This window comes from Tachypleus tridentatus, chromosome 3 (genome assembly GCF_004210375.1).
Source record: "Tachypleus tridentatus isolate NWPU-2018 chromosome 3, ASM421037v1, whole genome shotgun sequence".
In the NCBI taxonomy this organism is placed as follows: Eukaryota; Metazoa; Arthropoda; class Merostomata; order Xiphosura; family Limulidae; genus Tachypleus; species Tachypleus tridentatus.
Window position 1 is genome coordinate 92,468,734 of NC_134827.1, and position 25,657 is coordinate 92,494,390.

A 25,657-nucleotide genomic window follows, 5' to 3' on the forward strand; every position below is an offset into this window, starting at 1 on the left:
GTGTAAAGATTCGAGCTAGCTAGCATTGCTGTCCGCTGAAGTGTGTCTGTAGATCAACGAAAAAATAGTTTGTGTCTCGTGAACCTGGACTATTGATAAAATATTCAGTTCCAGACCAGATAGGAGATTGAAAATTGTATGCGATTTTGTAAAGTTTTACAATTTTTGCTAAAGAAATTAACTATTAAACTCTATGTTATGGATATTTTCAATGTTACAGTGTTCTTATAAGACGTAAAACTTAAAACAGTCAAAGTTATTTAAATTATTAAAATATATGGAGTTTATTTAATTATTCGAAACATTATCTGTAAATTTAAGTGCTTAAATTATTTTTAAGTATTAAGAAAACCTCAATTTACCAAATAAGATCAGCATGTAATATAGTGCTTAAATTCTATACAAGTTTCGTGGATATGTTTATTAAAAAGAGAGTGGGCCAAAACGTTTCATATAAAGTTGTGGAATTTCGAAGAATTTAAACTCTTTTCACGTTTATGTTGTTTTATTACTTTTATTAGGTTAAAAGAATTGAATGAAATGAACATATACTTTGCTTTAAAAATTCTAAAGTGTGAAGTTAATTGACTAAATACTGAAGTTTCAAATTAATTAAAACACAGAGAAACACAAGGCTTGAAATTTGGAATAAAAGCCACGTGAAATGTCTATGTTTTTTTGTTTTTTACCCATTCCTCTTGATTTGAACTTCGTGAATTTAAAGTCAGAGACGTGTAAAAACAGCATTTCTAGAATCTATTTCGCGAAATTTCTATTCATATGAACAAACACGTAAAATAAATATGAAACCTAATTTAGCCCGTAAATGCTGGCATAAGTTATACACTGTATCAGAAACGCCAAAGGAAATAAAATCCTTGCGATCTTGTCAAGAAGGTTACCAGAATATTTTTTTTTCGCCTGATCACTTAGGTTAGTCCATACAGTCCATGCTCTTCTTGGATTACAAGGAAATTTCTTATCATCTCCGTTAGTCTGAAAAAGGAAGACAAAATGACAAAATTATATGCTGACAGAAATGGCTTCATTATTTACCATATCTAAAAAAGGACTATTTTAATTAATAGGTGATCTTACCTCTTCAGAGACATTCCCAGTTTACCCCTGAAGAAGAAAGGTTTACCTTTCTATAGCCTTCGAGTAATAGAATTTCATATGTTTGAGTTAATAACTTTATCGAACCTACGTGTTTTTTTTTCAACATCATGAATTAAATAGTTATCTAATATTACTTTATTTTTAATTCACATTAAAAACATGTTTGAGCCCAGAGGCCATGAAATCTGTCTTGTGGTAATAGAACGAGAGAGCCGGACATTCACGTGACCAGAATAAGAATCTGAAAGTTCTTATTTGCGTACTCTTGTGGCAAAAATACACTCTGCCGTAGTTTGCCGCAAGATTGACAGTCAAATTCCACTGTTTGGTTAGATTAGTTAAGTTGTTGACGTGTTCAAAAACTACACATGATTTTGTGTTGAGTTGAGGTACAAACACCGGCAATAATTAGGTTAGTTGCTTTAGAATTTGCGCTACCTTTAGTTTACACACAATTATCCTTGAAAGGCAATTTTAATGCTTTTTATTATTTCCCAATTATTGTGATGTATAAAAAAACAACACAGTTTTTTGTTTGATCGATTCCTTTTTCTCAGGTTAAGCACTATCGTTACTAGTAATTATTTCATAATTATTTATAGCCGTCATAAGGCGGTAGCATTAGGCCTATTGTAGCACTGTATATTTTGTTTAGTCTCTTAAGGTTTTTCAAGAAGATGAAGGGTATAATAATATTTCACCCACACTTCCTGCCATCCCATTGCTTATGATGAATTTTTACAATACAGTGCTTATCCAGCCGACTGAAACTCAAAAACGAAAACAGAAAAGATTTGAACACTATTAAACTTTTTATTTTACAAACAGTTGTTATGGTTCGAACAGAAGAAATATCATTATATAAATGATAGTTTGACCACTTCTGTATTTGTTGTGCCAACGGCTAACTTGATGAGCTCTTTATTAAGCAAAACGCGACATCGGTAGTAGATATGGTGGACGTAGTGAAATTTTCATTAATATGGACCATCTTAGGCTCCGTGTGGATCCATTTGAATTATGGCGTATTGTAGACGCGCTGTCTTTATGTAGACAAGTTATCTGAAAACTAAATCTAAATAAATATTTTGTAAACTCGTTCTTTAAAACTTAGTTATATTATAGTAAATATATTTATAAAGAACGTTCGTCCTTTTTCTAGTAATTCACGAAAACAGCATTTTTTGTATGTGTGTATATTTGACCATCTCCTGTAAGTGGGCCTTGATTAGAATTTTCATTTACATATATTTTTATGTTATGTTCAAATAAAGACTTTGATAAATCTTTGAGAAATTCTTATAAACTGTATGGCTTTATTTTTTTTTTTAAGTATTTCACTTAAGTTGAAAAACATTATTATTAATTATTGTATTGCTTTCCTTTGCGTTGAAAAGGATATTTGAGTTATGTTTGCAACAAACAGATACTGGTATTTAGATATTATTATATAATCCCTGATTTAATGTATAAGGCTATTCACAGTTTTGAGATTGTTCAAAGATCTTGCTTTAAATATGATAACACACACTTTAAAAATAAATACAAAATTGTTTGGTGTTTGAACGTGAGACATCTACATAATAGTCAAGCTCTGTAATCACTGTGTCACCCAGTATTTATTTAAAGGTAGGCACACAGCTAAGCAAAGGAATTTCTGTGCTATGCCCACCATGGATATCGAAACTCGGTCTCTAGTGTTGTAAGACAGCATACGTTCCGCTGTGCCACGGGGGGTTCCCAATCTCTTTAATTCAATATTAACAAATAATCCAAGCTCTAATTAAACTATAGTGTTATTCTTATTTTTTCCAAATATCACACGATCTTGCTTTAAACATGATAAGCTAATAACTTTAAAAGGTTAAGGCGTTCGACTCGTAATCTCAGGGTCGCGGGTTCGAGTCCCCGTCGCACCAAACATGCATGCCCTTTCAGCCGTGCGTGAGTTATTATGTGACGGTCAATCCCACTATTCGTTGATAAAAAGAGTAGCCCAAGAGTTAGCGGTGGGTGGTGATGACTAGTTGCCTTCTCTCTAGTCTTACACTTCTAAATTAGGGACGGCCGCAGATAGCCTTCGAGTAGCTTTGCGCAAAATTTAAAAACAAACAAACAAACAACCTTCTAAACTGAAAATTAAGATCACAAATACGTGGAGCATAGGTCCAAACTTTGTATATGTTTGTCTAGAGTTAAAACGTACATGATAAAGTAAACGAGAGAGGAATAACTACTGGTTTAAACTAACTGTGTCGTTATGTATAGATATATAAAAGACGTACAATTGGCTTCACTTGGCTTTTTGAGGTTTCTTGGGGTTTCAATGTTGTCAAAGAGATAACAACAGCATATTCTAGCAAGCTGAGGAATACGAAGCCAATACAGCAAGACATCCAAATGTTGAGAGCTACAACATAAGACACGGCCGGTAGAGACGACTGATACTGTTTAGTTACTATGGTGAGGAGACTGGTCACTCCTAGTGTCACACGCGCAGGCACTGCCTCTGGAGGGATCCAAAAGGTTAGCATTGCCATGGCAACTATCATAATGCAGGGAATATATATGTTGATGATGTAATATCCAGTTCTTCGTCGAAGTTCTAATGTGCTATTGAGACAAGAGAACGTCCCTAGAAGATAAAGATCTGAGTTTTAAAATACATAATAGAAATAATATGTTCTTGAACACTACCTTGCAAGATTTGACACTAAAAATTCTGTATTAAGAAATTCAAGTTTTTTATTTTTCAACACGTTTAAAACAAACGTATAAAAGAAATTATCGTAATTCAGATTTTTAATGTCTGTCAGAATATATTCAGAAAAAAATTAAAATAAGATACTAAAGCGAAATTAAGATTATATAAGACTTAAAAAGAGGCGGTATAAAAGTTAAACCTTGTAGTATTCAGTCAAGATTCAATTGTATGTATTTACTGACAAAACAGCGACTTATTTTTATATGGGGCCTGTATATATGTTGTTTAAACTTCTGAGTAAAGAACTATAATTAAATAAATATTATATATGTGAAAAGTTCTATGCCTCGGTCGGGCTCTTTATAAATAGGCATCGAAAAGGTAGTTCAAATTAAACAACTTTAGTTAGAGATAGATAGATCCAGACCGTGTGTTTGTGAGTTTAGCTGTAAAGAGCATATAATGGCATTTGTTTTAAAAGTGAATCTATCGTAGATTTTATTGTAACCACAGGGCAAAGAAGAATAATTTGTTTTGTCAATTATATTTTAAAGCAATTGAACAAACCTGTGTGGACGTTTGATGAAAATACACAATTATTTATACCTCCGAATAAAACTGTGGTAACCAGCAATTTTAGTGCTGATTTTAAACTTAAATTATCATAGACTGTATTGTGATAACAAGGCAAAAAGAATAATTCGTTTTGTCAAAGTATGTTCTAAAGTGACAGAACAAGCCGAAAAAGAAACAGTTATTTATGCTCTAGTTAAAACTGTGATAATTAACAGTTTTAAAATATGTATATAAGTTTTTGATTGCTTTGATACATATATATTATTTTTAAACAAATATACTGTGTACTGTTTGTTTATTGTTGAAATGTATCGCCAACAAGTCACAGATATATACTATAAAGTATCCGACCAATATCTATACGTATTAAACTCTGAAAATGAGTAATATAAAAAAGAAAATGTTATTGAATGCAAAAATATTGATGGCCAGAGATTAACTAGTAAAGTAGTTGATAGCTCAAAAAATAATCTGTATTCGTGCATAGTTTATGTATTATAAAACTAAAGACCGACATAAATTAAATTTCAAAAAATAAAACAAATACACTTTACAAAAATTTTGAATCTGCTACGTATTATATACCATGAAAGAGCACAAAACCACAAAAAAACAACAACTTAGGAGTCTCCTGTATCAACGACAGAGGAAGTATATATAACACAACTATACTATTGTGAAACAAGAAATATCTGTCATATAACTTTATTTGTCGTTAAGAACACAATCGCCATGGTCAGGTGGTTAAGGCTTTCGATTCATAATTTGATAGTCGCGGGTTCGAATCCCCGTCGCACCAATAATTCCCCCACTTCAGCCGTGGGGGCGTTATAATGTTACGATCAATCCCATTATTCGTTGGCGAAAGAGTAGCCCAAGAGTTGGTGGTGGGTGGTGATAACTAGCAGCCTTCCATCTAGTTTTACACTGCAACATTAGGAACGGCTAGCGCAGATAGCCTTCGTGTAGCTTTGCGCGAAATTAAAAAACAAACAAGAACACAATCTCACAATGGGTTATATTTGCTGTGCCAAGCATGGATCAAACCACAAGTTTTATAAGCCCGAAGTATTGCTTTGAGCCATCTGGAAGCTTTATCATTTTATTAGATAAAGCGAGATAATTATGGAAACATGTTTGTGATTTACAGGTATTGACATTTTATGAGGGATTTTAATGTATGAAAACAAACTGTATTTGTAGAAAATAAACAAGTAATAGAAAAGAACATTGAATTTACTGCCTCCACAACATTCGAAGGCAGCTGTCTTAGCTGAAGATGACTTCTACCGTTGCAAAATTGATATTTGTTCCAAAATCATCACTAACAATTCCTTTATCAATCTTAAACACCTTAATTGGACCCTATATAACTCTTCTTTTTTTCAAGAGAAAACAATTTCGGAAATCTTATTCTCTCCTCGTATGACAACTCTCTATCACAGGAACCATTCTAATAGACCTCCTTTGAAACCTTTCCAACCATGATTGTCCTCAAAAGTTTTTCACGGGGGTTAAAGTACTGAAAAATCGCAAATTGAATAAAAAATCATAGATATACTGAATGAATAAAGAAAGGGTTATGTTTTCCATTTTCGGGTGGCAAATGCTCCCTTGTGGACGCTCTTATTTCCATAATTTCAATTCCTTCCTAACCAGTGGCCTCTACAATGAAATTATAACATCTTTAAACTTGCATTTACTATTTCTGTCAAGACAATCTAAAATCCTATTTTCCCAACAACTAAACAAACATTCCTTTGTTTTACAACGCGTTTAGGGTGTCGCCAACCAAATCGCACTTATGACTCAAATTATTATTACCCACATGCATTATCTAGCATTTAAAATCAAAATTCGTCTGCCATTTATTTGCCCAACTCACAAAATGATCTAAATGTTTTGTAAAGCAGTAGCAGGATCCTCGCCGCCAGTAACGCCCAAGATCTTAATATCATCATCTCAAATTTATGTATCTTATTGATTATTCTTTCATCTATGTCGTTGACATAAAGCATAAGGAGCAAAGATCCTAAGACTGAGGTTTGAGGTATCCCCACTTGTGACATTAATTCAGTTTGACTGAACTGTATTTATAACAACCCTATGCTTTCTTCCAATTAGCTAACTTATCCCTCACACCTATAGAGACAATTTTGTTTACAAGCCTGTCATGTGACATCTTGTCAAATGCTTTCTGAAAATCCAGATACATCAAATATACATCCTGACCCTCATCAACAAAAGCAGTAACCTTTTCAAAGAACGTCAAAAAGATTTGCAAGCCAATGTTTTCCTTAGTTATACCATGTTGACTATTCAATGAAATTCTAAACTTTGTTAAATGATTTTGCAAGGCATCTTTTGTCAGACTTTCCAAAACTTTTCATACAACTGATGTAAGACCAATAGGCCTATAATTATTGAAACAATTTTCATCACCTCTTTTGAAAAGACAAATAGCATTACCCATCTTCCAATCCTCTGGCACCTACTCACTTTTCAAATAGTTAGAAAAATAATAGCAAACGAAACTTATTAGAACATTGAAGAAATAAACTAATGTATATGAAACGAAACACAGTGTGACGCAAAATAAATAAATATGTGTGTTTTTCTTATAGCAAAGCCACATCGGGCTGTCTGCTATGTCTATCGAGGGGAACCGTGTGTTTCCTTATAGCAAAGCTACATCGGGCCATCTGCTGAGCCCACCGAGGGGAATCGAACCCCTAATTGTAGCGTTGTAAATCTGTAGACCTACCGCTGTACTAGCGGGAGGCCGAGGGGAATCGAACCCCCTGATTTGAGCCTTGTAACTCCGTAGACTTACCACTGTCCAAGCCCCCCAATGGCTCAGCGGTATGTCTGCGGACTTACAACGCTAAAATCCGGGTTTCGATACCCGTGGTGGGCAGAGCACAGATAGCCCATTGTGTAGCTTTGTGCTTAATTCAAAACAACAACAACCACTGTCCCAGCTGGTGACAAGTAAATAAATAACTGACATGTGATATAGAATATGCGAAATAATATGCTCATACGTACTGAGATGAAACATAAAATTATATAAAATATATATATATATATATACCATATCTTCTTTGAGCTATTCTTATTGACGTGTAGTTAAATATATTTCTTGTTTCTTCTTACATCTTTTTTCTTTCTTACAAATTCATTTGAATAACTGATGTGTTTGTTTGCTTGTCATCTTACTGAGACACAGCCTTTTCTTTACTGCCAATCCCCGTCACACCAAACATGCTCGCTCTTTCAGCCCTGGGGCGTTATAATGTTACGATCAATCCCACTATTCGTTGGTAAAAGAGTAGCCCAAGAGTTGGCGGTCGGTGATGACGACTAGCTACCTTCCCTCTAGTCTTACACTGCTAAATTAAGGACGGCAAGCGCAAACAGCTCTCGTGTAGCTTTGCACGAAATTCAAAAACAAACAATTCAATGCTGGTAAGAGGCCGAGCGAGGCCTAGTGGTTAACTAACCCAAAGTGTGAATTTAAGGATCCAAGATTCGTTTCTAGTTGCTGTAAAAATGCGCTCTGCATTTTAAGTAAAATACAACTACTCGGCCAGACTAGAATAGCCCAGAAATTAGGGTTGGGTGCTGTCTTCCCTTCTAATCTATCGGTTCACGATTAGAAACGACTTTGCTAAGATAGTACTTTAACTAAACAAGCAAATTCTAACAATTAAAAGTTTCAGTTATGAAAATGACTACTAGAGCTCGATATTCACTGCAAACAAACAAATAAAAACTCTTGGCTAGATCTTTCAAACTTTTGAACATACTTTTTTTATATTTTTTATTATTCGTTTTTCGTGAGTATGATATTTGTTTGTTTGTTTTTTGAATTTCGCACAAAGCTACTCGAGGACTATCTGTGCTAGACGTCCCTAATTTAGCAGTGTAAGACTAGAGGGAAGGCAGCTAGTCATCACCACCCACCGCCAACTCTTGAGCTACTCTTTTACCAACGAATAGTGGGATTGACCGTAACATTAAAACGCCCCACGGCTGAAAGGGCGAACATGTTTGGGGCTACTGGGATTCGAACTCGTGACACTCAAATTACGAGTTGAACGCCCTAACCCTCATGGCCATGTCGGGCCCGCGTGAGTATGAGTGTAATAAATAACATGGTATTTTCATATTGCTTCGTATTCAGTTCAAAAAAATGTCTGTAATAAATATCGATCCATATCTGTACTATTGTTGTATTGCCTTCATGTATAGCTTACTATATAAACTGAAACATGTTATTATACTTTATACAACCATCCAAACTGCATTATGAGCTTTGGGTTTCGCTTTACTTTTACTCACTGTACGGTTTTTTTTTTTGTGTGATCATTTCTTAATTTAACTCTCCGTATAGTAAATTTCAGTCTCTTAAGTTTATTCACTTGTTAATTGAGTTGACTGTATGGTAAGATTTTGTATTCATTTGCAAATCTTCTTAACCACACGGTAAAATTTTATGTATTGTATTTAGTGTTTCTCACCGTATGGTAGTTAGGTTTTTGTCTTCAATTTTTCTATTACGTCCATCATATGGCAGGATGTTGTGTTCCGTTTTTAATTTACTTTAAAATATTGCAAACTTTTAGGTCTATTATTGATATTATTATTCTTAGCACATGGCAAGCTTTTATACGCACTTTCGAAATTTACTTACTAGATGGTAAGCTTTTGTTCTCAGCTCTTAACTGTATTTGTCTTACGGTAATCTTCTGTGATATACTCTTAAATTAGCCCACCTTATGGTAGTTTTTGTGTTTTATTCCTTTATATACTCACTATATGGACTGCTTTTGTGTTCTGTTCTTAAACCTACTCACGATACGATAAAATATTTTGCTCAGTTTTTTGTTTTACTTAATGTGTGGGCCTGGCATGATCAGGTGGGTTAAGGCGTTCAACTCGTAATCTGAGGGTCGCGGGTTCAAATCTTCGTCACACCAAACATGCTCGCCCTTTCAGCCGTGGGGTCGTTATAATGTGATAGTCAATCCCACTATTCGTTGGTATAAGAGTAGTCCAAGAGTTGGCGGTGGGTGGTGATGACTAGCTGCCTTCTTTCTCGTCTTACACTGCTAAATTAGTGACGGCTAGCGCAAATAGCCCTCGTGTAGCTTTGCGCAAAATTCAAAAACAAACAAATAAACTTAATGTATGGTGTTTTATTCTTATATATACTCACAATATGGAATATTTCTGTGCTCTATTCTTAAATTTATTCAAAACATGAAATTTTTGTGTTCGGTTCTCAATATTATCCCCCATATAGTACGTTTTAAGTTTAATTTCTATATAAGTTAATTTTGTCTTCTTTTCTTACTTTTGTCCATAATACATAAAGTTTTTATTTTCTGTTCTTAACTTTAACCAAGTGTGGTAAGTTTTGTGTTCAATTTTTAATTTTACTCACAGTATTATAAACGTTTCTTTTACTCACCTATATCGTATGTTTTTGAACAGTCTCCATATCTGGATCGTACAATTTCAAACTGTGGGAGTAAAAGTTTGTCCGTTAGTTGCAGTCCATCGCCATCCTTCCAGTGAAGAACCATATGATTCGTAGTGTGAGATACTTAAAATAAAACAGTCCATTATCCTTGTGTGGAAGTACTTACAAAATGTCAGTTCATTTTTTTCATATAAAATACTTAAAATAATATCAATTCATTATTTTAGTGTAAGATACTTGAAAAAAAAATACCAGATCATATTTATAATGTTGGATGCTTGAAACAATACCAATTTACCATTTTAATGTGGGATACTTGAAACAGTATCAATTCATTGTTCTCATGTGGGATACTTGAAACAATATCAATTCATTGTTCTCATGTGGAATACTTGAAACAATACTAAATCATTATTCTCATGTGGTATATTTGAAACAATACCAAATCGTTATTCTAGTGTACAATACTTGAAGCAATAGTAATTCACAATCGTCATAAGTGAATCCTGTTAGAAGATCTTGTTGCTATTGTATGTATATATGTATATAGTGACTACATGGTGAGAACATCTTATTTTATTTGATATAGTACTTCCGTACCATAATTAGAAATGTTCTAGAATTACCGAAAGAAAATTAACATTTCTTTCAAATTAAATACATTTGTTTTTCAATTATTAAAAAAAAAAAGTGAAAAGATATCTAGGTAAGAAATAATTGACAATTTTTCAGTCAATCATCCGGATACAAAATAACAAGGCTTGGTTGTTATTAAGCGCAAAGTTACAGAAAGAATCATCTGTGCTCTGCCTACCACGGGTATTGGAACCTAATTTTTAGTGTCGTAAGCAAGCTGATTTACAGCAGAGTATCTGAGGGATAAATAATAAAGAACATTAACTCTGAGAACATAAGTTAAATAATCCTACACGCTGAAATATATTTTTATCCGTAATTATAAAGTGCTAAATTCAAAACAAAACTTTTATCACCACCCACTGTCAACTCTTGGGCTACTTTTTTACCAACGAATAGTGGAATTGACCGTCACATTATAACGCCCCAACGGCTGAAAGGGCGAGCATGTTTGATGTGACGGGGATTCGAACTCGTGACCCTCCGATTACGAGTCGAGTGCCTTAACCACCTGGCCGACTAATAAAAGACAGGTACGTTTATTATTGCTAATGAATGAGTAAGTATATGCTTGTTAACGCACGGGTTAGTTTGTGAATTATAAAGCAAAGGTAAGTGTATTATTGTTAAAGTATGTCAAGTGTATTCTAGCTAATGCATGGGTTAGTGCATGATTATTAATGCGTGGATAAGTGTACGTTTTTTTAGTACGAGTAAGTGTATTATTGTTAATGCACGGGTAGCTTTTTTATCGTTAAAACATGGATAAGTGTATGATTGTTAAAGCACAGAAAAGTGTATTATTCTTAACGAATGGGTAAATGTATGATTGAAAGTGCATGAGAAAGTATATCATTTCTGGTGTGTACTTTACTGTTTCGTAAATGTACTACAATATCTGATATATGAACTGACGTATGCAGTGTGTTCGATTACAATATTTTAATTCTCGAATTTGTCTATTAGTTGCATTACTTTCATCAAATAAAGTTTGACTTCTGCAAGTTACTTAAAGGTATAGATATAGACAAAATAATGCAGTTTATTTGATAATAAACATCTTAGCGTGAATAAGTGTATGATTTGTCCCAGAAAATGTTCTAACGAAACAAGCTCGTGGCCACACTGTCCAGGAAGCTATTATAACGAAAAGAGTTCGTGTTCATGTTACCCAGAAAACGGTTCCAATGAAACGAGCATGTGCCCTATGCTGCCCAGGACACTGTTCTGATGAACCAACCTATTGCTTACATTGTCCAATAAGTTGTCATAAACAGTTTCTTTTGCCCAGAAAAGTGTTCTAATCTATTTGTATTTACGTTTATACGTTTATTATAAAAATATTTTACACAGCTTAACTACTCGAGAAAATAAAAAGCAAATTCTCAAAAGATAACTTGCAGTATCAGGTTGATTAATTATTAGGTATTTTGTTATACATATTGTATTTAAACAACTAAGTGAAGCCATCAGTTTCCGGTGTTATCATTTTTACTATCAAATGTGTTGAAACTTTTAATAAATTATCGTTTCTTTTACTGACTCCTTCCCCCTCGAAAACAAAATTATCAAGAGATCTTTTGTTAAAGTCTCGTCTAATGACTGATTGTGTTAAAAGTATGAAAACGTTAGACTAGACTAAAACTCTAATATCTTACAAGTCTATTTTAAAGTTTGTGCCAAAAATCCTACCAGTACAAATACACATTAAATAATTCAAAGTAAAAATTACTCACAACTCATAATTTTTATAGAGCAGGCCTGAGTGTCGTGTGGAAACCGATGAAATGACATTTCACATCCAAACGTCATGGACAATCTATATATATAAAGTACTTTTATGTTATAAGTATCTTCCTAGTAGTATTTTAAACGTACAATACACTGATGACATTGAATTTGTAAGTGTTCGTGCAATGTAGACTATATTTAAGTTTGTCCGTACTTTTTGGAACTGGTTTTCCTTATGTTTCTATTGAGATATACGGTGTTAACTAACGATTGTTCATGGAAAACGTGGTAACTACAAAACTTCACCTCAGAACAAGCGTAACAATAATAATTTTTCACGTCTAATAAATTAAAATGTTTCTATCCAATGTATATTGTTAGGTTTCTATTGTACGCTTTTGTAAACTATGCATGTATATAAGCTAATATCTGATGTTTGGTTTTTATGTCATACATTATATATACATATATATATAAAACTACAAAAATTACAAATTTGTGTTTTTTTTGTGTATTATACAATACAATCCATTAACACCGGATCGTAAAAATATTAAATCCCCCAATGGCAAAGTGGTATGTCTGCGGACTTACACCCTAAAAATCGGGTTTCGATCCCCGTGGTAGGCAGGGCACAGATAGCCCATTGTGTAGTTTTGTGCTTAATTATAAACAAACAAACAAAAAAATATTAAAACGCGTTTAACCGCTACAGATAGTTTCATTTGAAAACTGAAAATGGCATCGTAGTTAGCGTGCCCGAACTGTGAAGGTGGGTTTTTCTTTTGCGTCCTTTTGCCGTAAAAATGCCATCCGCATTGTGGGACCATAGGTGCATTATAATAGCGGCAAGCTAGTCCTATTACTTAATCAGACAATACTAGATGAAGAGTTGACGGTTGGTGCTATTGTGTTCCTTCTCAGTTAAAATTATGTATAACTAATTTTACTGCATTCTAAGATATTTCAAAACCATGCTCTAATTTTAGTGCAAATTACACCAAAAATGACAGCATTGAAAATATATTTGTAATCCATTCTTAACTATCTTTATTGTTAAGAAAGTATATGGATATATTACATCATTGCAGCATTCGGCTGTAATTTAACTTCAGACTTCATTACAAAGTGAATAAAATACCTGTGCATCAGGTTTATTTGGAGCGTATGTTGTATCTTGATAGACCTCAAGGGTTTTGTGTATTGAACAAGGTCTATTTCATCACGTACATATGAACAAAATAAAACTCAGTTCGAAGTTACACAATCCTATTTTTTCTCTTCTGATCCTAGCTTGATTGGATTTCATGTGCAACTTCTGCATTGAAGAAGCTCTATTGCGCCTACTGAAATCCTAGTTCTAAATAACTTTTAGACTTATGAAGTAAAACAAAATATTTAGATGTCTAAAATGTCGGATAAATGCTTCTTTCTAAACTCAGATGTCAATATATCGTTTTAATGTATTTATTTTCAGAAATCCTTCGTAATTACTTAGTATACTACGTGGAGATCTCAAGACGGGTCACGTAGACCTGTATTTTGTTACATTTAACTATAGAACATATGCGATACTAGCCTTACCTCTACGTATCATGTGAAACTCGTATAAGATTATCATATGGTACGAATTTTTTTTACAACAATTTCGTAAATATAGTAGAGTCAGAGTCCAGTGTTTCACATTCCATGTTTTATAAAGTTCTTCACCTTGATAACAAACACCCTTTTCTATGATGTCAAACACGAATTGCTCTATAACGACATCTGGCGAGTTGTTTATAGTATTACAAGTATCTTAGTCAAACTTCTATTTCAAATGTTTGTTTTTTGTTGTTGTTTTTTTTAAATTTCGCACAAAGCTACTCGAGGGCTATCTGTGCTAGCCATCCCTAATTTAGCAGCGTAAGACTAGAGGGAAGGCAGCTAGTCATCACCACCCACCGCCAACTCTTGGGCTACTCTTTTACTAACGAATAGTGGATTGACCGTAATATTACAACGCCCCCACGGCAGAAAGGGCAAGCATGTTTGGCGCGACGGAGATTCGAACCCGCGACCCTCACATTACGAGCCGGCCAACAACAACAGTCTCCAGCAGATTTAAAATTGACTGTTTTGATCTAGCAGTAACGTTAAACTAACTTTTAACAGAGTTGACAAATGTAATATTTGTCTTTTTATTAAAAGTAAACAAACGTCTACATAACTAGACGTATTCTTTTTAACGGGATACTCGGAATGGCAAAACTGTATAACACGTGTCTAGCAAAAGTATTTATTTTACGTTTGCTGTGCAAGCATATCGAAATCTGTTTTTCCTTATATCAGTAAAGCAAACGTCTAATAGAGGAATATCCCCAGTGGGTCGTCGGTGATTTTAAAAACATGTGATACTGAAATTCAGAGTTCGATTCCCTACGGTGGAATGCGTTGAGTACTAAAACAAACCTTTGGCTTGAAATTATACGACGACGGTCGAAAATATTGTTACATGGCAAACGTAATTTTTATGAAAACATATCACAACAATAACCTAATAAACTTTATGAGAAAAACGTAAAAATGAGTTTACCTGGAAAAAATATAAATCTCATAACAGACAAATAGGCCTCTATTTAATTTATATTACGAACTTGTTTCTAAACCAAATTACTTTTCATTATCTTTGAGATCCATGCATCATATCATGTTAATTATTTTCGAGTTCACACTATTCGTCTTCATTAGTTACATGTATTGCATGTTATTGTTCGATCCATGTATGGTATGATTACATCATATTGAGCATTTGTATTTTCCCTGTGTATGTAAAGTAGTTATGGGAATACGGTGGTATTTAGATGGATTAGTTGCAGTATGTAGGGTATTTTTTGTGTGTAATAGGTGTATTAATAAGAACCCTGTAATCCATCAGGTTTTGTACCCACAAATGTCATGGTTCATACATAATTTTGAAAATATTGGGCTTAAAAGACAAAAGTGTCAATACACTTCATAAGTAATCTTAGGATTACTAATTCATTTTCTAGATTGGTCTGTTTTGTTAATAACTAGGCGTTTAAAACGGTCACCTTGACGAGAAGAAGATGGTGCTGTCGTTGTACAACCACAGGTACATGTAAGGAATAATAGCGTCCTGGACCTTGCCTTCCAGCGAGTTCTTGAAAAACGTATCAGGTGTCCAGAGGTGTTCTCTCCACTTTACATCTAGGACAAGCTTTGACCTGCTACTAGTGTGTGGAAACAAGAGACGGTGATCTTTCCAAACTTGGTGCAGAAAGATATCCGCGGCTAAGGACTGAAAACATAAAATAAACAGTTTTACAAGGTGTTATTGTGATATCAAAATAAAGTAAGAAAACATAAAATAAACAGTTTTACAAAGTGTTATTGTGATATCAAAATAAAGTAAGAACATATAAAATAAACAGTTTTACAAGATGTTATTGTGATATCAAAATAAAGTAAGAAAACATAAAATAAACAGTTTTACAAGATGTTATTGTGATATCAAAATAAAGTAAGAAAACATAAAGCAAACAGTTTTACAAGGTGTTATTGTGATATCAAAATAAAGTAAGAAAACATAAAATAAACAGTTTTACAAGGTGTTATTGTGATATCAAAATAAAGTAAGAAAACATAAAATAAATAGTTTTACCAGGTGTTATTGTGATATCAAAATAAAGTAAGAAAACATAAAATAAACAGTTGTACAAGGTGTTATTGTGATATCAAAATAAAAAACATAAAATAAACAGTTTTACAAGGTGTTATTGTGATATCAAAATAAAGTAAGAAAACAGATTGTGATATCAAAATAAAGTAAGAAAACATAAAATAAACAGTTTTACAGGTGTTATTGTGATATAAAATAAAGTAAGAAAACATAAAATAAACAGTTTTACCATATTGTGATATCAAAAGTAAGAAAACATAAAAAAAACAGTTTTATATCAAATTGTGATATCAAAATAAAGTAAGAAAACATAAAATAAACAGTTTTACAAGGTGTTATTGTGATATCAAAATAAAGTAAGAAAACATAAAATAAACAGTTTTACAAGGTGTTATTGTGATATCAAAATAAAGTAAGAAAACATAAAATAAACAGTTTTACAAGGTGTTATTGTGATATCAAAATAAAGTAAGAAAACATAAAATAAACAGTTTTACAAGGTGTTATTGTGATATCAAAATAAAGTAAGAAAACATAAAATAAACAGTTTTACAAGGTGTTATTGTGATATCAAAAAGTAAGAAAACATAAAATAAACAGTTTTATATCAAAATAAAGTAAGAGAAAACATAAAATAAACAGTTTTACAAGGTGTTATTGTGATATCAAAATAAAGTAAGAAAACATAAAATAAACAGTTTTTCCAGGTGTTATTGTGATATCAAAATAAAGTAAGAAAACATAAAATAAACAGTTTTACAAGGTGTTATTGTGATATCAAAATAAAGTAAGAAAAGAACAAAAACATAAAATATATATTCGGTTATTTTAATACCGTGTACTTACATGTTCAAATCCAAAACTACACATTGTGCTCATTGCATGGATTTAACCATGAACTTAAGCATTAAATATCGTAAAGCTTAACCACCAATGATATACTTTGGTGACATAACCGTATACTTATGAACAGAAAAAGAAAACACGTGAGCGAAATGAATAAATATTATTTCACTGCCCCCTAGGGGCTCATGCATCTGGAGGTTAAGAAACGGATAGTCCCTTGTGTAGCTATGTTCTAACAATAAACAAACAGTAATTTCACTTATTATTTAATTTGTTTAATGCATATTGGTGTATAAAAGATATGTTAGTACTAGAAATAAACGATCTCATAATAATTTATATTTATTTGAAAACTCACTTTACAGCTTGTTCACTAAAACACAAACAGGAACTTACAGTACAAAGACTTAAATGGTTTAGATAATAATAATATCACTTACATGACACCCAAATGGAATGTTTTGTATTTGTTTTTCTGTCCAAAGTAAAAATCACCATAAAGTTTTCAGAAAAGAACGTTATGGCTGGAGCTATTTACATATTAAACCTTATGTTTAATGGAATACTATTTCATTAGAGAAAGTAATAGTAATAATCTCACGACAGTCAAGTATAATAGACTTTTTATAAACTTAACCAATAATAATACAAACTACAATATTAATAATCATTTTAAATAAGTTATTGTTACACTGATCGAACTGAATACGTCAATATTGCAATAATAATCAAGAAGTGTAATCGGTTGTAACAGTGATCAGTAAGAATACACTGTTGGAATGATCATTAGTTATTACACACTGATTAATTTAACAAAACAGCACGTGAATGTTGTAACAGCCGAGAAGTTACACAACTGGAACAATATGGAGTTAGAATGCACAATCTTGTTATGCTAACCAAAGTGATGTTACTAATGTTGCACCAAGACCAGTGGTAATAAACTGTTACAGGTTGGGGCAATAATCAAATATAAATAGAATAATAATACTAAGTTACATAATTCAGTTCAATATTTCGTGAAGACGATTTTATTATAAATATTAACAGTTTCAAAACAGGAACATCCATAATACAGCTACAGTTTAAAAAAAGAAAACGAATTAAGTATATAAAAAAAAACTTTAGCATTAACACTATTTGTGATGGTAGTAAAATAAAATAATGTTATTATTGTTTAACTCTTAAGTACAAATTTATTTTATATTTCTTTTCCATAAACTTTAAGGTAACGCTTAAAATTACGATGATTATGTTACTTATTTGTTCACAAAACACATTTGTCAGGTTTACTTAATATAGAATCAGTGAATGCGTTCAGTCATATGAAAGTACAGATATCTTAGCGTGTTCAGAACACAGTTTACGTGTCACCATGTTCATAATACTACGGAATTGATATTTCCAAATCGTGGGATACTGTTACCTGGTCAAATAGTGGGATTTGAATACAATTTTATTGCCCACTGATAGCCCAAACCATGACTCTGCGGTAACAATTTGCGAACCATAAACTTGTGAATTCAAAGTCCAGATATACTAACTACAAGGCCACGTTAGACAAAGAAATTGGAATATATTAAATTGGGTCAGGTGTTAGTATCATTATTTACTCCTTAAGCAAATTATCTGTAAAATACTGTACAATAAGAATGACTAACAGTAAAACACTATACAATAAGAATGACTAACAGTAAAACACTATACAATAAGAATGACTAACAGTAAAACACTATACAATAAGAATGACTAGCAGTAAAACACTTTACAATAAGAATGACTAACAGTAAAACACTTTACAATAAGAATGACTAACAGTAAAACACTTTACAATAAGAATGACTAACAGTAAAACACTGTACAATAAGAATAACTATTATAAAACGCTGAACAATATGAATAACTAACTGTAAAATACTATACAATAAGAATAACTAACGGTAAAATACTGTACAATAAGAATAACTAACTGTAAAATATTGTATAATAAGAATGACTAAATATTTATAAAACACGGTAAAATAAGAAAAACTAACTGTTAACACTCCTACGAAAAAACGTTTCTAGTCCTGATTTCTCCAAGCCCGTTCCCCTGGCTGTGGTTTCGCTAGATAGTAGATAGGGACAGTGGGAATCTCGTTAATACATTCATTAATGGATTTAAATGGCAATTTCATTTAAATACAAAATTATTAGCCTAATATTAATAACCTTTCAAGTTGCTCTGGGGCCTAATAGGCCCCACTTTTCGTAGGAGTGTTAAATACTGCACAATAAAAATGACAAACTATTTGTAAAATACTATACAATAAGAATAGCTAACTGTAAAACACTGTATAATAAGAATGACAAAATGTTTAAGAAATACTGTACAATAAGAATAAGTAGCTGTAAAATACTGTACAATAACAATGATTAACTACTTTTAAAATACTATATGGTAAGAATGACTAACTATGAAACACTTTACAATAAGAACAACTAACTGTAAAACACTGTATAGTAAAAATAACTCACTGTAAGATACTGTACAATAAGAATAAATAAATATTTATAAAACGATTTACAAAAAAAATAACTTACTGTAAAATACTGTACAATAAGAATGACTAACTATTTATAAAGTACTCTACCATAAGAACGACTGACTGTAAAACACAGTATAATAAGAATAACTAACTGTAAAACACTGGAGTGTAAAAATAACTAACTCTAAAATAATGTACAATAAGAGTGACTAAATAGTTATAAAATGCTGTACAAAAATAATAGCTATGTGTAAAACACTGTAGAGTAAAAATAATTAACTGTAAAATATTGTATAATAAGAATAACTATTTGTAAAATACTGAACAATTAGAATGACTAAATATTTGTAAAATACTGTATTATAAGCATAATTAGCTATAAAACACAGTACAGAAAAATAACTAACTCCAAGATACTGTACAATAAGTATAACTAACTATTTGTAAAATATTGGACAATAAGTATGACTAACTATTTGTAAAATATTGGACAATAAGAATGACTGAACTGTAAAACACTGTACAATAAGAATGACTAAATATTTGTAAAACACTATACAATAAGAATAACTAACTATAAAATACTGTACCATAAGAATGACTAAATATTTGTAAAATACCCTATGATAAAAATAATTAACTGTAAAACACTGTTCAATAAGAATTACTAAATATTTGTAAAACGATGTACAATAAGAAGAAACTAACTGTAAAATACTGTACTATAAAAAATGACTAACTGTAAAAGAATGTACACTAAGAATTACTAACTATAAATTACTGTACAATAAGAATGACTAAATATTTATAAAACGCTGTACAATTGTAATAACTAACTGTAAAATACTATTAAATAAGAATGATTAATTATTTGTAAAATACTGTACAATAAGAATGATTAACTATTTATAAAATACTGTACAATAAGAATGACTAACTGTAAAACACTGGATGATGAGAATGACTAACTATTTGTCGGATGCTGTATGTATGGACAGTTGTTGCTCAAGAAAGGCCTATAATTTTCTACAAACCACAAGACCCTTTGATGTAACACTGCTCACGTAAGGCAACTAGAAAAATACAGAAGGCTCGAGTGATATGTCTTCAACTTACAACAGTTGAACTACCCACACAATGTACGACTCGTACCGAGTTACGTAACTTTGTTTATTTGTAACTGAGGAAAAAGCGAGAGAAAGTAGTATCTGTGCTCTGCTCACCATAAGTATTAAAACCTGGTTTCTTTCGTTGTAAATCTGAAGACATAGCGCTGTGGCACTGGAGGAGTAGTTATGGAACGAAATTTGTCATAACTGTTGTCTTTAAAATAATTACTTTTAACACTTGTTATAAATGGGCCTGGCATGGCCTAGCGCGTAAGGCGTGCGACTCGTAATCTGAGGGTCGCGTGTTCGAATCCCCCGTCGCACCAGATATACTCGCCCTTTCAGCAGTAGGGGCGCTATAATGAGACGTTCAATCCCACTATTCGTTGGTAAAAGAGTAGCCCAAGAGTTAGCGGTGGGTGGTGATGACTAGCTGCCTTCCCTCTAGTCTTACACTGCTAAATTAGGGACGGCTCGGTGCAGTGGGCTAACAACCTACTCACTTAAATACTTGTTGAAGAATCCGCAAGCGATAACTAGCTAACTTGTTATAAATACTCTTTAAATATTAGATCACTAAATGAACTAAATAATAGCTTTTACACTAAACAGCCTTGTATATCCAACAATAAGTCCTCCTTAAAGAAAACTGTTTACAATATTTTTATATATTTGATATACAAAGTTCATACACTAAGTCTCCTCATATAATCTGAGCTAACGTTTACATTTTCTTTGTCGGTCTCTCTTTTCAAAATGCCTTGAGTAAAGCTTCACCTTGACTGGATCCCTGGTCATGGTTTCGAAATTATGTTGCACAAGATCTGTCCTGCTTGATCTGTTTGTGAAGACATCTGCATACTAGCACAATATATGTCGTACCTCTTTCTTCTGCCTACTAGTCAGTTATTTATTGATGTTGTCGTTTTGTGTGCCTCCTCTCCATCCAGTGGTCTGAGGTCTAGTAGGACACTCGTTTCTGGTTTTGCATTTATAACAGCCACACCTGCATCATGCATCGCTGTCTCAACAGCTGTATCTATTAGGTCTTCTTTCCTCTAGAAGTATCCATTCAGCAGATTGACATGATAGATCTCGGTCTTCCCAGTAACTCTCACCTTGTAGTTCATTCTGTTTAGAACTTCTTGTGGTTCAAAAAATCTTTTATAGTGAGAAGTGAGTTTGATATTTTTTCTAAACAGCAAAACTAAGACCTTCTGTCCGACCTTGAAATGTTGAATTTTGACCTTTTCGTCATATAAGTGGTTCTGACTGCTTTTAGCTATGTACAAGCTCCCTCGAGCAATTGACAGGTATCTTGCAGACGGTTTGTGATAATTTAAAAGTGATTCGTCTTTTTTTATTAACCCTTTTATTTGTGTTCTTTACTTCTGACTTTTTCTCCTGTCCATAGATCTTTTAACACTTGCATCAGATTTTGCACTGTTCTTTTGTACAATAGCTCAAAGGGTGAAAATCCTGTACTCGCTTGTGAGACTTTTCAACAAATAAATAAATACTATTACCTGCAAATACCTGTCCAAATCACATGATCTCTCTTTGCTGAAGAAAATATTTAAGACTTCATTGATTCTCTCACAAAGAACTCCCTAATACTGATGAGACTACACTCCTTTTACATCAGAGGTGAAGTAAACTGGATACATTTGTCCCTCAGGACGTTTTTAAAAACGATGACTCTAGAGCACACTTCCAGATGGGTTTCTGCTACTCTTTCTGTCTCTATCTTCCGTAGTACTATAGCTTCTAGAATAACATGTCGTATAGTCGATTACTTTCAGCACATACTTGTTGTCCTTATCAGATACAGGGGGTAGTGGTCCAGTTAAGTCCACAGTTACTCTGCTGAATGGCTCTTCTCTGAACGATATCTCACCCAGTGGCATCTTTGCTAGTTTCCCTTTTTTCTAGATATGATATGAATTGCAGAATCTTGGCACATCTCCAAATACCAAGCCAATGGAAATTTATGGTTACTCTGCCTACCATCTTTTTTTGCTACTTCCACAGTCGACTCATGAAACAACTTGAGCCCACTATTCTGTTAGTACTATGATTTACTTAACCTTTCCAGCATAACTGCTGTGATAAATCCAGTACAGCCCCTTCTTGTGGTTCTCTATTGCGTAAATCCCTTTGTCTTTTTCTCGACTTTCTGCCTGCACTATCACAAAGTTTCTGTAGTAAAGGGTCTTTCTTCTGTGCTTCCCTCAGTTCGTGCAGATCTATATTCAGGATGTCGCATTTTGATTCTTACAAAGGCTCGCTTGCTCTCCTTTTCCTGAGCTCTTGTGGTAACTGCAAATGCTTCATCCATCTTGTTCCTCCAAACTTCTGTTACCTGGTATATTTCCAATCACAAAATCATAGATAGGTGTATTCAAACACATGGTCTCAAAGTCTTTTACATAGTACGGATTCTCCATCTGTATTCCTGCTATGGGAAACCTTTTCACTGTTTCATCAATTAGTGCACAGAGATGTATCTTGCTTGTCATCTGGTCATCAAATATGAGACTTGTAATCACTGTTGCACTACTGCACCCAGTGTCTTGTAGGACCTTCACTTTGTTGTTCATGACGTGGTATTCACCTTCTGGCATCTTGTGGTTTGTTCTCGCCTCTAGATAATTGTAACATGCTCCAATCGCTATTTACATTGTTGATACATTTGCTAACTTCAGCTCAGTATCAGTCGTGTTTTAATTAATATTGATAATATCACTTTCTTCTTGTGGTAAAAATGATTAGTTGTCTGTATATTATGTTTCTTCTTGTGGTAAAAACGATTAGTTGTCTGTATATTATGTTTCTTCTTGTGGTAAAAATGATTAGTTGTCTGTATATTATGTTTCTTCTTGTGGTAAAAATGATTAGTTGTCTGTATATTATGTTTCTTCTTGTGGTAAAAATGATTAGTTGTCTGTATATTATGTTTCTTCTTGTGGTAAAAATGATTAGTTGTCTGTATATTATGTTTCTTCTTGTGGTAAAAATGATTAGTTGTCTGTATATTATGTTTCTTCTTGGCAGAAATATCCATGATGATGGTCACTCTTTTCCTTTTTCTTGCCAGCATCATCCTTGTAACTAGATCCGGCTGCTTTATGTTGATGTTTCTGGTATTGCTTGTTAATGATGGAATTGCCCTATTTTGAAATGTACCCTCTTTTATAACAAACATATCACCTGTATTTTAAGAAGTTATGTGTGTAGAATGGATGAACTCATTGGATAGAAAACGAGCTAAATGACTCTAAAACACATCATAACAATCATGCAAAACACAACAAGGAGGAAGAGGTCTAATGTACCTGACCCTCCCAAGTATACAAATTTATATACCCAAACACATAGAGAGAGGGAGAGAAGCCCGTTAATATAATCCTACATTAATTTACGATTTGTTGTAAAGAAAAAAAACAACTAAGAATAAACTACAAGTAAGTTTTGTTGACAAGAGCTTAACACACGAATCCTGGTGTTAATTTTTACATTTTAATCCAAGCTTATTTTTATATAATTAAATATAAAAAATTGATATTTTCTCACTTGTTTTGATAAAATTTGATAAAATTATTCGCTTATTCTAATATAACTTCATATTCATTTATTTTAGTATAATTATTTACTAAGTTCAATATAATTGTTCACTTATAAATTTTATTTCTTCTTTCACTTCAATTATTATTTTTTATCATTTATAAAATACACTACCGTGCTTGTAATAAATCATTAAGCGTCGAAATGTCTATTAACCCGTATAATAATAGATCACAGTATGTATTGTACATTCTCAAATTAATAATGAACCTACCATCTGTTTTTCATCCAGTGATCGAATGTTAAGGACGGCAATTCTTATAGTAACGTTAGCAGGGTGATCTGTCAGGAAAAAAATAGAGAAATATTTCGTCGACAATTTAAACCCTCTTAGGTAGTTACAAACGTAAAGTAACTGCATTTACGAAAAATAACTGATTATTGTTAAGACATAAAAATGCTATAGACGTAATTAATAACAAATCATTATAATACTTTCAAAAAATGAATTCTATACATTAAGTTCTGTACAAAAGATAATTGTTTCTTAAGGTAAAAAAGGAAATTCAAATATAAGCTGCAGTGGCTCAACGCTCGAATATGTTGTTGTTTTTTTAATTCTGTTTCTAGCACTAGGGGGCACAGACAGAACAGTGGTAAACGTGTCCGGACAATGTATTTGAGAAGTCCAAGTTCACCATCAGTTGCTGTAAAAATTCAGTCATTACTTTGGTTTGTATCCGTGGCTGTGTTATACCGGTAACTATCTGAGAAGCAAAACTATTCTGCCGTTTGGTAGTAGATGTCATTATCTTATTTCTTTTTTTAATTATAAAGTTAACGACAGCTAGTGCAGAAAGCCCTCTGTAGCTTTGTGTGAAAATTTAAAGAATAAACAAACAATAGGCTTTTTCTTACAAACGGCTCATTCTAAAACATAAAAGTCATCACAGTTCACATAGTAAGTGTGGTTGTGATTTATCTAACAACCGTACACTATGAAAACAGCTGTGCAGCTTAATTTCCATTTCGAAAGGCTTTGTCTCAAAGCTTTTATGTTCAAAGAACACATCTCCTTTGTACAACGTCAAATAATATGTCTCGTGATTTTCAAGCACTCGTTACAAGAGTTTTATCACACAAAAAAATCTGCGAGCGACTTGATTTGTATGTTTTCATATAAAACAGCATCAATATCCGTTTCGTTTTCCACTTGCTTGAAACAGTTGGAATAATATGTCATGAAAGCAATTTGTGTCGCTTTTCCAGACGGGTATGTTTATTGATTATGTTGCACTGCTGCTACAAGAAGAATTACATTTACCTAAGTACTTTAGCTTAGATGGTCTTATTTACTTTAATTCAGCAAATATCAGTTGAACCTAAGATGAATATATATCGCGTTCATTCCTAACATATATAAGTTGGAAACGATTTTCAATATTTAAATTTACAAATACGGAGCAACCAATATAAACTCTGCAATGAAACATTTTGATAATGCTTGATTAAATAATGCAATGTCACCGAAAACTGACGGCTTTTGGAAGCAGTATGCAACAGTCCTTTCCAACCCAAAATGTATTTATACACTCAAATCATAAAGTTGTGTTAATATTGCAGATTTAAAATTTTCAAGACGGAAATATCCTTTATACGTAACGGTATATGAAA

The 25,657-nt window shown here is 32.6% G+C and overlaps 1 protein-coding gene across 1 annotated transcript in view; it reads right to left on the reverse strand.

The window, feature by feature from the left end:
* Nucleotides 1–283: 283 nt before the first annotated feature.
* The window catches only part of LOC143246136 (glycine receptor subunit alpha-2-like), a 47,318-nt gene continuing 21,944 nt past the window's right edge, over nucleotides 284–25,657 (reverse strand). Inside the window, exons 3-8 of the mRNA XM_076492348.1 lie at nucleotides 24,258–24,325; nucleotides 15,329–15,555; nucleotides 12,260–12,342; nucleotides 9,876–10,010; nucleotides 3,405–3,754; nucleotides 284–996 (exon numbers count right to left, since the gene is read on the reverse strand). Coding sequence (XP_076348463.1) covers nucleotides 811–996; nucleotides 3,405–3,754; nucleotides 9,876–10,010; nucleotides 12,260–12,342; nucleotides 15,329–15,555; nucleotides 24,258–24,325 — 1,049 coding nt within the window. The 3' untranslated portion in view covers nucleotides 284–810. The remainder of the gene's footprint in view (nucleotides 997–3,404; nucleotides 3,755–9,875; nucleotides 10,011–12,259; nucleotides 12,343–15,328; nucleotides 15,556–24,257; nucleotides 24,326–25,657) is intronic.